Here is a 16,966-nt window from a genome sequence, read left to right as displayed (position 1 = left end):
CACCGATGGTGACAGGTTACCAGGTAGACAGTACTGCTGAAGCGTTTTCTGACACAACGCTATACAGATGCGTTCTAGGCAAGCTGAATTTCATTGCCAGATGTTCAAGACCTGACATAGCTGTAAGCTGTAATCTGCTTAGCAGACATGCCAACAATCCTACGGTTCAGGATTGGAAAGCTCTGAAGCGCATAGCCCGCTATTTGAAAGGGACTATGCACTACAGGCTGAGGTTCACCAGTCAGAAGACTGGAGGTCTTGAAATCTTTGCAGATGCAAGTTTTGGAAGTGACACCACAGATGGTACAAGCACTTCTGGAGTATGCTACATGTACAACCACTGCCTGTTTGACTGGTTGTGCAAGAAGCAAACAACAGTGAGCCTAAGTTCCTGTGAAGCAGAACTCAATGCTCTGTCATTTTCACTCATGGATTGTGAATGGTTGATGCAACTGTTTAAGGACATCGGGGTTTCTGTGAAATGTCCTATACAAGTGTACCAAGAGAATAGATCATGTTTGGCTTTGCTGAACTCAGAGAGTTGCAAGCAGAGAACCAAATACTTGCAGATTAAGCTACATCGTGCAAGAGAGTGTATTCAGAAAGGACTGATTCGGGTGTCCTACATGGCAGGAAATGAAATTCCTGCTGATCTGTTGTCTAAGGTTGTTAACAGAGAACAACATAAGGTTTATGTACAAAGGTTGCAATTGGGTGAACCACAGGTACTACAGGTTACACGGAAAGGGGGAGGATGTTAGGATATTTCCGTTCCACCTTAAGAGAGAGCAGGCTTGTGAGTCACAGAGTCTGCGTATTTCCTGTTGAGGATGTTTATGTTTGCTGTTTCCTTTCGATTTCAGTCGGTCAGAGACACTGACACAGAACGGTCATGTTTTCTCTTTGTTCTGTTCAACGCTAAATAAAATCTGTAAATTATGCTCTTCTTCGGTGCAAGCTTTCTGGCTGTGGTTTCTGCTGATAAAGAACAGTGTGCACAAGCCTGGAATGTGGCAATCTATTTCTAAGGCTTCGTGTCGCTAACTGCTGGATCTGCCTGGCTACGGGAGATCGATGGATGTCCGGCAGCCGGCTTGGGGCCATGATGGACTATATCTCCTTGGCAGTTTCCCAACAGCCCTCACATTCCATAGGGAAAACAAAAAAAAATCCTTCCAGTAGTACCTTAAAGACCAACTAAGTTAGTTCTTGGTATGAGCTTTCGTGTGCATGCACACTTCTTCAGATACACTGAAACAGAAGTTGCCAGATCCTTCTATATAGTGAGAAGGTGGGGAGGGGTATTACTCAGAAGGGTGGTGGGAATGGGTGATTGGCAGATAGCTGTGATGAGCCTGTTGACGACTCTTAACGACTTGTAAGACCTATTGCAGTCGTTAAGAGTCGTCAACAGGCTCATCACAGCTATCTGCCAATCACCCATTCCCACCACCCTTCTGAGTAATACCCCTCCCCACCTTCTCACTATATAGAAGGATCTGGCAACTTCTGTTTCAGTGTATCTGAAGAAGTGTGCATGCACACGAAAGCTCATACCAAGAACTAACTTAGTTGGTCTTTAAGGTGCTACTGGAAGGAATTTTTTTGTTTTGACTATGGCAGACCAACATGGATACCTATCTGTAACTATTCCATAGGGAAGTGAGTGCCAGACCGCAGGGCAATCTGCAGGTGAGAGCCTGTTCCTCTCCCACCCAGAGAGGAATTCAAAGAAAGAGTTTGTGCTGTTTGCTTCAATATGTGCTGTGATTGGGAATGCCACATAATCGTGAGGTGAATACAGTACCTGATGAAACCTACATACATTATCTGGCAACAAGGTTTTTTAAAGACTCACCAAAGAGATGGTCTGTGTGTTATAGAAAGCAGGGATATGCCAGCCCCCTTAGCAGCCTGAAATATCTTCCCTTCGACATCAATGCTGACAGCACTTGTACACTCATCCAGCAACGCATATTTGGGCCTTGTAAAGCAGGAAAACAAATAGTTATTCATTCACTTTTTGAAACAGCTAGGAGGCATGATTTAGGCGAACCAAGATGCACATTCTCGTGCGAATCACACTTGCATTCAAGTGCGCATTGGATTCCCCCCACATGCGCTGAAATTTTGGATTCAGAGCAATCATCTTAGCTATATACCGAATGCAATTCCCCCCTTTTCATGTGGTAGGCCGCCCAAGATAACTTCTGCAAGCTAAATGAAAAGTTACATCGGACACCCGCATATTAGAGATTCAAGGCAGCTCAAGGTGTGTGCACCCATGAGAACGATCCACATTTGAACTTGAAACAGACTTAATTGACGTGAAATGCAATTTGCTCTCATGATCACTATGAGCAAAGCAAATGGGGATCCTTCAGACTGTAAAACTGATTTCAGCAATCCTCTCCAAAAAAGCTGAAGATGATCTGCATCAAGTATTTTTCTTGATGCCTCCAGTGACATAGGGAACAGCTGGTGCAGAGATCTCTTCACCCCAAACGATGTCTCTTCTAAGTTTTTCTCTGGAAATGGGAGTCCATGCTGTTTCCCCCACCATGTACTTGACCAGACACAGGCAAACTCGGCCCTCCAGATGTTTTGGGACTACAACTCCCATCATCCCTAGCTAACAGGACCAGTGGTCAGGGATGATGGGAGTTGTAGTCCCAAAACATCTGGAGGGCCGAGTTTGCCTATGCCTGGGCTTGGACTGTCCCTTAATTTCAAAGCAACCTGGACCACCTGCCACAAGTAAACGTACTTAAATGCAGCTTCTGTCAGCTTGGCAAGACAAGTTGCTGGACCTACTCTTAAGAAAATGGTTTTTAATTTTTTTTGTTTTGTTTTTCAGCATGACCAGGTTCTTGTTTGTACAGACTATAAATGCGCAAAGAGCAACTCGGGAACAACTAAAGTCTCGTGTTGCCACCCTCCAAACCTCTCAGGGAAGGGGGACATAGAAAAGGGCCTCAAGTGACAAATGCAAGGTCCAGGTTAGTTTGTATGGAGACAGACGGCTCTTAAGGTCTTTATAGGTCAATACCAGCACTTTGAATTGGGTCCTCTACAGAACCATGTGCTTTATTCTGCCTTGAACCCCTGAGCAATACCAATACAATCTACCTATGCCCATCCTATCCATACTTGGAAAAAATTTACTTACTTGTGGTAGAACATCCGAGCCATCCCCATTCTCTGCTTTTCTCCTCCGGACAGGACATCCTTCCAGTCTGTAACAGCATCCCACCCTTCAAAGGCACCCAAAGAGAACAGGTAGGTTTTACTCTCCGATTTAAACTTCCTTTTCTTCCTTTTCTCCATTTTTGCCTTTAAAAGGTCAGCTTTAGAGTACAATCCTAACCATGTCTACTCAGAAGAAAGTCCAGCTGAATTCTAAGAAGATTATTTCCAGGTAACTGGAGTTCAGAGGGCAGCTTTAAGTAACAAATGGACGTTTACTATACTGTACTTTTGGTATTTTTTATAAATTTGGATTATAAACATATGCACAGCTGCACAAAGGCTGCAACCTGCTTAAAAGTTGAAAGCAGATTGATCTTAAAAGGCTCCGTCTGCTTTCAATTACAGTGCTACCTCGGATTACAAACGCTTCGGGTTACAAACTCTGCTAACCCGGAAGTAGTTGCTCCGGGCTGTGAACTTTGCCCCAGGATGAGAATGGAAATCGTGTGGCGGCGGCAGCAGGAGGCCACATTAGCAAAAGCACACCTCAGGTTAAGAACAATTTCAGGTTAAGAACGGACTTCTGGAATGAATTAAGTTCGTACCCCCAGGGTACCACGGTACAGCAAGTTCCTACAGATAGTTCCTTGGAGCTATCTGTGCTTCTGCAGCATCTGCCGTGCCACCTTCTCTGGGGGATCTGGCAATGGCGCTGAGCAGGGCATCAGATTGGGAAAAACCCCAGCAACAATTATATTGCTGTTAATTACCGTATTTTTCGCTCTATAGGACGTACTATTTCCCTTCTAAAAAGTAAGGGGAAATGTGTGCGCGTCTTATGGAGCGAATGCAGGCTGCGCGGCTATCCCAGAAGCAAGAACAGCAAGAGGGATCGCTGTGCGGCGCTCCCTCTTGCCATTCTAGCTTCTGGCTCAGCCCCTCAGTCCCTTCCCCCACCTCCCGCAAAAGCCCCAAAGAGCCACGCTCCCTTTAAAGAGCCGCACGGAGTGTGTCTGCGGCTCTTGGGCCCTTCTCCCTCCTCGGGGAAAAGCCTGCAAGCACCGCACACATGCTCCACGCGGCTTGTGAAAGGGAGCACTGAGCAGAGCCTGGGATGCATACAGTCTCTGCTCAGCGCTCCCTTTAAATAATTTTTTTTTCCTTGCATTCCTCCTCTAAAAAATAGGTACGTCTTACGGTCAGGTGCATCTTATGGAGCGAAAAATACGGTACTTGCAAAGTCAGAAACCTTTCCAGACTGAAGGCAGATCCTGAGTTCTCCCAACAGACCCCTTCCTCCTCCCCTCTAAGTGGGCAGGTGGTGTCTGACATTACTCAAACGCAGGTGGCGCTGTGGTCTAAACCACCAAGCCTCTTGGGCTTGCCGATTGGAAGGTCGGCGGTTCAAATCCCTGCAATGGGGTGAGCTCCCGTTGCTCTGTCCCAGCTCCTGCTGACCTAGCAGTTCAAAAGCACACCAGTGCAAGTAGATAAATAGGCACCGCTGCGGCGGGAAGCTAAACGGCATTTCCGTGTGCTTTGGTTTCCGTCACGGTATCCCGTTGTGCCAGAAGCGGTTTAGTCCTGCTGGAAAGCTGTCTGTGGACAAATACTGGCTCCCTCGGCCTGAATTGAGATGAGTGCTGCCACCCCACAGTCCCCTTTGCCTGGACTTAACTGCCCAGGGGTCCTTTACCTTTTTACCTCGACATTATTGGGGCAGCCCTGAACTTGCTTAAGTGTTTACCTCCTTCTCTTTGCACTATGTGATTCAAATGAACTATCTGCAGGATGCACTCCAGATCCTGGTCTTGGTAGCCCTTCTCGCGCATGTCGTCCACAGAGTCAGGATAGATCACTTGATCCCGCAGTGTTCCAATGGACATGTAAGGTCTGTAAAGCAGCAGAGAGAAAATTAGCCGCCTCCCGGGGAGTCACATCTCAACCCTGCTGTTTAGGGTTCTTTGAGCAGCGCATAATGCTTTAAATGTGGTGTTTCTAAATACTGTAATTATTTGAGGGTGACTGTTTTAGTAAACACACTCTAGAGAACAATGCCTTGTTTGCAGAACAGACTGCAGTGCAGCGACATGGAACACTGTGGCTCAAGAGCCGCGTGATAAAGAAGAACCGCACATTATCCCTCGCACAAAAGTCACCTTGCCTGAGCACACAATAGCATAAATCAAAGTAGGAATGCATTTTCCTGTTCAATTTCTTCCAGGTACACTGTGGAACTCTCATTTTTGAGCCTCGGTTATTCAAAAGCTACGATTTTTCAAAATTAACGTTGCCCACATCTAACAGTGAGCAGAATGGCCCACATCCCATTTTCCAAGACAACGGATTGTTTGTATACATTTATCAGGAGCTCCCAGGACTTAAAGCAGGGAATCTTCAGCCCTTTGCTGCTCTCTATGGTGAGCTACTAGGACTGCAGTTTGCAGCATATTTTTTTAAGGGATGTATTAGTTCTCAGGTGCTCGACTGGTCCTACCCACCCAGGCTGGCCACCAAATCCTCCTAAACAGGAAGAACTACAAAAGCCTTCCTCCTCCCAGGTGTCAAAAACGGTTATTTATGTATGCTTCTACTGCGGCCCGTGGTTTGTTAGCCCCAAAATGGAAAACGAGTGAATCCCAACCAAAGAAGAATAGCAACTAGAGCTGACAGAATATGCACAGCTTACAGACTCAACATGTAGAATAAGAGAACAAGAAGAACATACGTTTAGAGGAGGCTGGAAAATGTTTATTGAATATATCGGCGAAAATTGTGTACAGCTGAAAACGCTGGCAGCATTAAGATTAATTCAACAGTGTAAATAAGTTTTGATGGATGTAATAATGGAACACTGAATGGTTTAGTTTTTGTAAAATATGCAGGGATTTATGATAAGCAAAATGAACCATGGAAAGGGAAGAAGGGAAGTCTTATCACTCTCATTTATTTATATTATAATAATATATCAAAATCAAACCTTTATTGCATTAGCATACAGCCATAGCAAAATAAGACAATACAAAAAAAAAAAAAAAAGGACAACCTAGAGACAAGCAACCAAGCGAAATTCAGGCGATTTAGCTGGCGTAGTGACATTTAAGTTACCTGAAGACAATAATGCAAAGATTTAGTAGCCAGCGCCAAAAACTAATATGTGGATATATATAAAGCACAAAATGGCCCCAGAACAGACTCAGCACATTGAGTTAAAAGTAATAAAAGAATTAAAACAGGTCCAGGTCTAGGGCACGCAACCCTGTCAGAGTAGCCCTGAGTTTCAGAGCCTGCACTATGAAGATTGCCACCCCACGTGAAATTTGGGGATTTGCGTCCACAAGAAGCGATTTCAAACAGTCTTCCTTAGATGTAATGGAGGACGGGATAAAAGGAGGAGCTTAGATCTTATTGGCTCATAAATAGGGCAGTAGAAAAAGAAATGTATGAAGTCCTCTACTTCATTCATTGTGCATGGACATAGACGCTGGGTAATAGGGGTCTTAGAGTAAATCCCCTGCAGGAAGGCCGTGGGTATAGAATGGAAGCGGGCCATAGTAAACGCTCTTCTCAAATTGGGCTCCGTCAGGTCTATCAAGTAGTTGGCAAGTGATCTTACCACTTTCACTTTAGGGAGCCACATGGAGAGGCGAGCTGAGGTGGACTGTGCCCGGTCCATGGCCTCGTCTCTTGTAAGAATCCAGGCCCGGATTTTATGTTTGTCCCAAGAGGACAGAAGAAGGGAAGTCATTGATATTTTAAAGGTAAAGGGACCCCTGACCATTAGGTCCAGTCATGACCGACTCTGGGGTTGCGGTAATCATCTCGCTTTATTGGCCGAGGGAGCCGGCGTACAGCTTCCGGGTCATGGGGCCAGCATGACTAAGCCACTTCTGGCAAACCAGAGCAGCACACGGAAACACCATTTACCTTCCCGCCGGAGTGGTACCTATTTATCTACTTGCACTTTGACGTGCTTTCGAACTGCTAGGTTGGCAGGAGCAGGGACCGAGCAACGGGAGCTCACCCCATTGCAGGATTCGAACTGTCGACCTTCTGATTGGTAAGTCCTAGGCTCCGTGGCTTAACCCACAGCACCACCCGTGTCCCTTATTGATATTTTAAGGATGTTTACATGAGTATTTTAAATTGTAAAACAGCTTCCTCCTTGGGCTAGAACAGGAACAGGCAACCTCAGCCCTCCAGATGTTTTGGGACTACAATTCCCATCATCCCTGACCACTGGTCCTGTTAGCTAGGGATCATGGGAGTTGTAGTCCCAAAAAGACTGGAGGGCAGAGGTTGCCTATGAGGTTGGCTAGAACTTGCCTGGGCAGCAAAAGCCTTCCCAGCTCTGGCACATTTTGGATTTACTCTTTCTTTCAAGCTTTCATTCCTAGCCTTGTTCCTCAGTATTGACTCCTGACTTGACTTCCCAGCTCTGACCTCCTGGCACAACTTTCTGGTTTCCAGCTTCACTCTGACAGGTGCTCAGCCTTGAGAATGTCCTCTGGCACATTCAGATAATGGCAGACACGGAAAAGTGGGCAGCCTGCCGGACTCTAAAACTGTCTGTGCCACAAACAAGCAAAAACAGCAACATTTCACCAGGTTTACATGCAAAGAATCTACAAATATTTACGACCAGAGTACATGAGAACTAGACGTAAGATTCAATATTCGTTCTCTGCAAATGGAGCATAGCTGGATGCCTACAAAGAATTATTTCATTTGGGCTTATGGATGGTATCATTTTTGTAATGACAAAACAAACAAAATTTCCAGGGCAATGCCATTTACCTTCCCGCCAGAGCGGTACCTATTTATCTACTTGCACTTTGACGTGCTTTCGAACTGCTAGGTTGGCAGGAGCAGGGACTGAGCAATGGGAGCTCACCATGTCGCAGGGATTCGAACCACCAACCTTCTGATCGGCAAGCCCTAGGCTCTGTGGTTTAACCCACTGCGCCACCCGCGTCCCTAATTGTATGTAACTTGGGTTATAAAAATCGATGTTGGGCGAGAAGGAAGTCACTAGTTCTGTTGAATTGGAATATGATTGTTCAGTATCAAATGTAACTTTCTATATGGAATAAAGAATAAAATATTTATTGCAATAAAACAAAACAAAACAAAACAAAATATAAAATAAAATAAAATAAAACAAAATAAAATAAAATAAAATAAATATGAACCGTAGATTTGCCCTGTTGGAAGTTAAGTTCTGTTATATACATTTGCCCATCATGACGATGGAGGAACTGCTAAAATATACACGTCTGGTGGAATGTCTAACGAAGAGCATCTTCTCTCTATAGCATTCTCCCACTCCATTGAAATAAGTTCAAGGGTGTTTTAGGGCAAGCTGCAGTTTCCACAACTCTCTCCAGATATAAATAATTGATTTGAGCCCAAAATAGCCAACTGTAAGCTTTCCTCTCCAGTATCCAAGAGCGCCTGCTAAATATTTCAAGGAGCTCAATTACCAAGCCTGAGCATAATTACCTTACACCCGCTAACATAGTTTACGGGGCACGGATCATAGAGCTTTCCCAGCACGATGCGTAATTAGAAGCTGCTGTCACAGGCAGAAATATATTATTGCACAATAAACAACCGAACCGCAGAAAGAGCACAAATCCTTAATCTGGAAAGGAAGCCGTTCGATTGAATGATAAGCCAGGTTAAGCAACGCTCCTTGATTTCATGAAATTTTTATCGGCTCCCTTGCAGCCGCGCAAATCAGAAACTGCCTCCGTCAGGGATTCGGAACCACTGGGGAGACGCAGCAGGGAGCTCGCTGTCAATCACGATAAAGTCAGTGCTGTGGAATCTCAAGCAGCTGTCGGGACATTTCCTGCCCTTTATGACGCTTCCTTTGTAAGGCTCAGGTGCCAAACGGAGGAGCCGTAGAGTTGGGGGAAAGATTAGAAGAACACATGGCCTGAACGTAATGCATGACCGTGACATCAGCAAGTAAAAAAGGCGGTCAACTTTCTTGTTACATCACCACTTGGGAGCACACTGACGAAGAGCAGCTGCTGACATGATCGTGATTGCTATTATAATTTACATCCAAGCCAGTACAAGTATTTGAACAACTGCCACCCTAACAAATAGGTGTCAGTATCTGTTTCAAGCTGGGAGGCACATTGGGGAAACTGGCCAAATCTATAGTAAGACAGAAGCACTTACCGTGTTGGCCTGAATATAAGCCTCACTTTTTCCCCAAATTCCGACCGTGAAAAGTTAAAGTGGGGCTTAAATTCGTGACCTTACAAAAATGGGCTTTTACGATATTGCTGCTGAAACGGATATACAGTAAAACGGAATGGGTGCCTGCGGAATTTTAAGGGAGCGGCTTATATTCGGGTATTGTCTTTTTTTATTCCCCCCCCCCTTGAATATTAAAGGTGCGGCTTATATTCGGGCCAATACGGTATGTGAACCCATTCTAAACTACGTGCAGAACTGAGATGGGATAGGTTGACATGACAAAACTATGCAAATATCTGCAACAAAAGGCCTACAAAAAGAAGGTGGGAAAGAAGTACCATGTTCCTAAGATATGGCGACTGGGGGAAAAGTATTCAGTGGGCAGATGCAAGACATGTAGATTTTTGAAATGGGGTGTGGGTAGCTGAATCAGTTTATAGTTATGTTTCCTGCTAAGCATATGAAGACAGAACTCAGAGTCAGGGAACTCTGAAGAAAGGGCTGTGCATAAAGAATTGAAATATTCTACTGCACCATACAACCCAGTAGGGAGGAATGGTTAGAGTGAGGGCATCCAATGTGATCCTTTCTAGAACTTGGAATAAAACTGGCCCAGGGTCAGTGAAGATGGAAGCTAGGTGCAAAAAGCTCTCTGTGTGTGTATGTCATATTGCTAGCCCTGGGTCTGAGGATTGGATGAGGACTGGCGGGAGACAGGTTCAAATCTGCAATCCATCCAGGAAGCTCCTTGGGCCAGTGATCCTATCACAGCTTAACCCACACTCGGCTGATCTTGATCTATAACGTGGGGAGGGGAAGGACCCTGAACCCCCCCCCCCCCGCTTGAGGCTTGAGCTTCTTGAAGAACAGCAGAAGCAGCTGGGAAGAGGATAATTTCAGGGATAATTAAAAAAAAGTTCAGGGATATTTAAAAATAATAATTTTATTAAGCTGTGTGTTCTTGATTCTCAATTCCATCCTTTTACGTGGTTTTGTGTGGTTTGTGGCATTTTATGCATTGTGACTTGCCGTTGCTTTTATCAATTGTAAAGATTGTAATTCTTTATTGTAAGTGTAAGCTGTTTAAATGCCAGCAAATAATACTATTTACTATTAGATTCTAATGGATTGCTGAATCTTGCTTTATTTGATATGTTGTTTATTTTAAAGTTACTGTTAGTTTTTTGTATTGGGTCAGACTGTTGTTATTAATGTTTGATGTTTTATTGTGTTTTTATATGTGTTGGAAGACGTCCAGAGTTGCTGGGGCAACCCAGCCAGATGGGTGGGGTATAAAATTATTATTATTATTATTATTATTATTATTATTATTATTATTATTATTAGATAAGATGGTGAATCTAATAAGTAATAGCAAGAAGTATTAAAATAATCTGCAATACTAATTAAATGAAGAAAGCAAAATTATGTACAAAATGTTTGCTTTGGATGTAATCTACATAGTTTTTTTTATTTTTAAAAAAAGGTTTTAAAAAAGTTATTACGTGACATTTACACACACCTTAGGACGCAAGTGTAAATATGTGTTCCTTAACTTTGACCAAATCCTCCGTCATTCAAAACCTCCCAGGCAAGGGGCATTATAAATATCAACTTTGACGTTGTGCAAAGTATTTTAGGAAATATAATCCCTGTCTGGGATTTCTCTAACTCTAAGCCCTGGTTCTAATTAGCAGACAGCCAGAATGCCTGGGACGGTAGGGGAGAAAATGACAGTTAATCTCTAAAGCTAATATTCCCTCCTGGAAACTTGCCCAGGTTACTCCTATACATTCTATAATGGTAAATAGTATTGTTTCTGGGCCGTATCTCATGCTATATCAGTAGGCACAATGATACAAAAACAATTCCTCAGGCTATCTGTGTATTCACTTATAAATGGAGAGTTCTTACGGATGAAGGCAAGCAAAATTCTCAATTAAACCATATGGAATCAAGACAATCCCCATCTGGGCAGATTCAGCTAGGGCTACATTTAATTAGGAAGGCAACACAGCATGTTGCCTTAAAGGGCTAGTCTACTAATTCAGAGAAATCCAATACAAATAGTGGCATTTGCAAACTGTGCTGAGTAAGATTCAAGCAGACAATGGCTGCAATGTCTCCTTCATTATTGACTTTCGGGAGAAGTTTAAAAACATTCCTGTTTACCCATGCATTTGATGGCTAAAAGAAACAGGTCAGGACAACTTGAAACCAGTAAGCTTTTAGATATCCTTTTTTAAAAATGTTCTTAAAGGTAAAGGGTAAAGGGATCATCAGGTCCAGTTGTGACCGACTCTGGGGTTGTGGCGCTCATTTCGCTTTATTGGCCGAGGGAGCCAGCGTACAGCGTACAGCTGGTCATGTGGCCGGCATGACTAAGCCACTTCTGGCGAATCAGAGCAGTGCACGGAAACGCCGTTTACCTTCCTGCCGGAGCGGTACCTATTTATCTACTTGCACTTGGACGTGCTTTCAAACTGCTAGGTTGGCAGGAGCAGGGACCGAGCAATGAGAGCTCACCCCATCGCGGGGATTTGAACCGCCGACCTTCTGATCGGCAAGTCCTAGGCTCTGTGGTTTAACCCACAGCGCCACCCATGTCCCCAAAATGTTCTTAGGTGGGTTCAAAATGTTTTAAATAGGTTTTTGTTACATTTTAAAATGTATTGCTTTGACTTTTTGATGTTGGCTGCCCTGGGCGACTTTGGGAAGAAGGATGGCATAAATAGTGACATAAATCCATAGATGTTTTCCTGCACATGCCCAGTTGTGGTGAGCCCTTGGCCCTCCAGATGTCACTGAACTACAACTCCCATCACTCCTGGCCACTGGCCACGCTTGTTGGGGCTGATGGGAGTTAGCAGCATCTGAAGGTCCACAAGTTCCCCACATACCACCAGCAGCCCCTTTCTCTTGAAATATACTCACACAGAAAAGCCCTCTGGTGGTTTAAGCTTATTGTCCCTACTTCAGTTGAGAGTTATTCATGGCTGAATCTCATGGAAAGCAACAATACCAGCTCTCCCATTGCTTTCAGCAGCTAGGTAAGAGCTAATGTGCTTTTCATGTTAGGAGTGGGCAGTTTTTAATCAAGCTATTGCACAAGATCCAAACATCTTTCAAAGTCCCACTTGCTTTTGTCAAGATAGAGCAATATTCTGCTGTTGGACCACCCTAATTACTCTTCAAATTGGTGCTTTCCTGTGTCTGTATCCGGCGATGAGTAAGTCCCCTCCTTTCCTATATCCTCCCACCTACCACGCCAGTGTGAAAATTTCAATAATCCCCCTTTTGATTTTTCCTGTTTAGAGGTTGAGAAGCATCCCTAGCGTCACTCTAGTGGAAGCTAGTGTAGCCTTTTAAGAAGTCTGTCAACAGTTGCTGACTATGGCCTTTCTCTCGTTTTTCTAAAATCAATACCTGCCCCCCCCCCAGCCCAATCCAAGAAATCAAAGAGCTGACACTCGTAGACCTCTGATAATCTTATATTGGTTAATTGTTTTTAATTCTTTTGTTCCTTTGAGTTGCCTTGAGCACTATATGTTCAAAAAGCAGGAAACACTTGTAATCTATAGAAAATATATTGTTTTGCAGAAACGGATACAAGTAAAATCACAAACCTCTGAGGAATGTAGAACATATGCTGAGGAGGTGGCTTGTAAAGAACTCCTTCATAGACAGGCCACAAACCACTTAGAATCCTGAAGAGAGAACTCTTCCCACAACCATTAGGTCCAGTGATTAGAAGATGCATACCTTCTTCCACCTACAAGTTATGAGAAACACAATAACCTTTGAGAAAGCAATTATTTCCACCAACAATCTAACACAGGACTGACTTGGATGCAACGTTAACCAAAGCTTAGAGTTATGACAATGCGTCTCAACAAACTATGGTTTTCTGTCTGAACTTCAAACTTCAAACTAGGAAGTAGGCTTGTTTCAAGCAACCATAGTTATGACAAACCACAGTTTAGGGTTTAGGCAACATGCTAAACTGTGGTTAATCTAACATGGAAGCGGAAGCTTCCCATCTCTTTCTTGTTGCTGCGGCGAAAGAGGCGAGGCGGGAGGGTGATGCGAGCTGGAATGTTAAACCACAGTTTAGCATTAAGTGCAAACTGGGCACAGAGTACCACACACCACAAATAAAGGGACTGCAGCATTCTTCTTCACTGCCGTCCTGATGCAATTTTCCCCCAAATATAATATTAAAAAGGTCAATTGTGTGGATCGCTGAGAATCATGTGTATAAAAAACACTCTTAGACTAGTCAAAGAGAACAACAACTACCAGACTTTTAGAAGACATCTGAATATTATATTATTATTATTATTATTATTATTATTATTATTATTATTATTATTATTATTATTATTGTCTTCTGTGCTCCCACTGTGGCTTGGGCAGGAAAAAAGCAATCAAAGCATAAATGTGGAGTCCCATTTACCATAACCAAGAACAGTGGCTTCATATATATAGTTCAGAGCTTGTGTTTTATTCCCATGTGCTTCCTCTATTGGCTATAAACTAACTGCAGTTTATTTTTTACTAAGTAGGAACATTTGGCTTCTGCAAAAATAGGTGTGTGAAAAACACGCCCATGCAACATGTGCCATAATCAACGAGAGTCCCAATATTTATTGGACTGGGCCTACAGTTTTAGGACAAAACCTTTCCTCGGGTGACTTGACCACACTAAGGTCAAAATTGTAACATTGGCTTTCCACAATGTGTTGAGTTTTGCGGTCTTTATGCACTGAGATTAATATGGGAAATCTAGGATCTCATTCTATGTCAGCAATTTGTCGTTAGTGAAAATGCATATGATTATATTTAGAGCTAAATGAATATCAGAGCGGAGGAAGTAAAGCTATATATAAACATGGAATTTTTTCGCCAGAATTTTTACCCCTTCTGCGCTTAGAAAGTGTCTCTTTTTAAAGAGACCATGTATAGTTACAACAATCATAAACGTTATAGTGCTAATAAAGTATGAGACGCCCCCTTCTCCCCCCCAAAAAAACTAATTACACACACACACAGAGAGAAGTGGGAACTGATACCCTATGCCACAATCTCATACCATTGTGTGTAAAACGTTATCATTGTGTGGTACTGCCAATTGCTTGGGTTATTCCCACCTGATATATATTCCCCTACTGCCAAATGAGGAATAGCACAGTCGGTAGAGCAGGAGACTCTTAATCTCAAGGTTGTGGGTTTGAGCCCCACATTGGCTGAAAGATTCCTATATTGCAAGGGGTTGGTCTGGCTGATCCTCATGGTCCCTTCCAACTCTGCAATTCTACAAATCTATGATTCCTAGGGAAGTGCTGAGCAGGCGAGGAAGACCCAACGCGACCAGCCCTAGCCACATGGTTGCAATATTAGCACACATTCCCTACTGAGAATTCCCCACTAAGATGTTCTGTGGGGGGGGAGTGTGAAAGATTTCCTGGTGTTTACAGTGGTACCTCGGGTTAAGTACTTAATTCGTTCCGGAGGTCCGTACTTAACCTGAAACTGTTCTTAACCTGAAGCACCACTTTAGCCAATGGGGCCTCCTGCTGCCACCATGCCGCCAGAGCACAATTTCTGTTCTCATCCTGAAGCAAAGTTCTTAACCTGAAGCACTATTTCTGGGTTAGCAGAGTCTGTAACCTGAAGCGTATATAACCTGAAGCGTATGTAACCCGAGGTACCACTGTATTTCCTAGCACTGAAAGTTCTAGGAATAAAGATGTACCTACTAATTCGCCAGGTATAAAGCACCGTATTTTTCGCTCTATAAGACGCACTTTTCCCCTCCTAAAAAGTAAGGGGAAATGTGTGTGTGTGTTATGGAGCGAATGCAGGCTGTGCAGCTATCCCAGAAGCCAGAAGAGCAAGGGGAATGGGTGCGCACCAATCCCTCTTGCTCTTCTGGCTTCAGCGATAGCCACGCAAAGCCTCTTGAATGCAGCCGGAGCGCTCCTGTCTCTTCGCTCAAGAGGCTTTGCGTTGCTTTCTTGTTTTCCTCCTCTAAAAACTAGGTGCGTCTTATGGTCGGGTGCGTCTTATAGAGCGGAAAATACGGTATTGCTGGCTCATGGCATCTACATGATCAGCTCTCAGCCAATTAATGTGGCTGGAAAAGTTTATCACATCAATGGGCCAACAGCTGATTTGCATATGAAGCCATGCAATGCTATCCACTTGGTGAAGTAGTGGGTTCACCACCACCACCATCATCATCATCACATATAACTCACCCCACCACCCAATGAGGAAGCAGCGAGGAACAATGATATCACATGGATATATTCATATGTAGGGAGAGAGGTTATATGCTTCTATTCTTTACTGTGGAGGAAGCCCCTGAAAGGATCCTCAAGGGAAAATTATGGGCTATCTGGAAATGGGCTATCCACCCAATGAGGAAGCAGCGAGGAACAATGATATCACATGGATATATTCATATGTAGGGAGAGAGGTTATATGCTTCTATTCTTTACTGTGGAGGAAGCCCCTGAAAGGATCCTCAAGGGAAAATTATGGGCTATCTGGAAAACCACATAGTCCAATTCCATTGCTGATACTCTGCCATTTATGGTGTCCTCTGCTCAGGTGGGTCCTGCTTCAACTCAGCGGATGGAACTACACAACACGCAGAAATTAATGCGTGCAGATGATGTATTAAAATGAATGGGAATGCCAGAGAAACTCTTGGGTGCACATCTGCGCTGAAGCACTTATGTGTCAGGATCAGGAAACAGCACCAAGAACACAGAAGCACAAAGATAAATTCCCTCCCTACTGACCATGTCCTAATTTAATTATTTTTTTAGATTCTGCTCTGGAGTTTGCAATTTCGTAGCCTGCACATTTGCTTAGTTCCTTAAAACTCAAGGAGAGCTTCGGCTGGAAATGAGCCGTGCTTCAAATCCCGAAGGCTCCTACCGACTTTTAAGAGGAACAGGATCAGTTTACTGATATACAATCCTTGTTTACAGACTGCAAAAAGACAGATCATGAATCTCAGGGCCCAATCTCTTTAGATGCGCTACGCTATTAACCAGGGGTCACTAACCTAAGGCCCGGGGCAAGATACTGCCCAATCGCCTTCTCAATCCGGCCCGCGGACAGTCCGGGAATCAGCATGTTTTTACATGAGTAGAATGTGTCCTTTTATTTAAAATGCATCTCTGGGTTATTTGTGGGGCATGCCTGGTGATTTTACATGAGTAGAATAAAGTAAAGTAAAGTAAAGGGGACCCCTGACCATTAGGTCCAGTCGTGACCGACTCTGGGGCTGCAGCGCTCATCTCGCTTTATTGGCCGAGGGAACCGGCGTTTGTCCGCAGACAGCTTCCGGGTCATGTGGCCAGCATGACTAAGCCGCTTCTGGCGAACCAGAGCAGCACACAGAAATGCCATTTACCTTCCCACCAGAGCAGTACCCATTTATCTACTTGCACTTTGATGTGCTTTCAAACTGCTAGGTTGGCAGGAGCAGGGACTGAGCAACGGGAGCTCACCCCGTCACGGGGATTCGAACCGCCGACCTTCTGATCGA

At 44.0% G+C, this 16,966-nt stretch overlaps 1 protein-coding gene across 1 annotated transcript in view; it reads right to left on the bottom strand.

Moving 5' to 3' along the window:
• Window positions 1–16,966, bottom strand: part of ABCD2 (ATP binding cassette subfamily D member 2) — a 56,319-nt gene that overhangs the window by 13,723 nt on the left and 25,630 nt on the right. Inside the window, exons 6-9 of the mRNA XM_028746122.2 lie at window positions 13,029–13,174; window positions 4,937–5,082; window positions 3,170–3,254; window positions 1,859–1,984 (exon numbers count right to left, since the gene is read on the bottom strand). Of these exons, the coding sequence (XP_028601955.2) occupies window positions 1,859–1,984; window positions 3,170–3,254; window positions 4,937–5,082; window positions 13,029–13,174 (503 nt within the window). The remainder of the gene's footprint in view (window positions 1–1,858; window positions 1,985–3,169; window positions 3,255–4,936; window positions 5,083–13,028; window positions 13,175–16,966) is intronic.

This window comes from Podarcis muralis, chromosome 10 (genome assembly GCF_964188315.1).
Source record: "Podarcis muralis chromosome 10, rPodMur119.hap1.1, whole genome shotgun sequence".
In the NCBI taxonomy this organism is placed as follows: domain Eukaryota; kingdom Metazoa; phylum Chordata; class Lepidosauria; order Squamata; family Lacertidae; genus Podarcis; species Podarcis muralis.
This window is presented reverse-complemented; position numbering and strand designations above follow the sequence as displayed.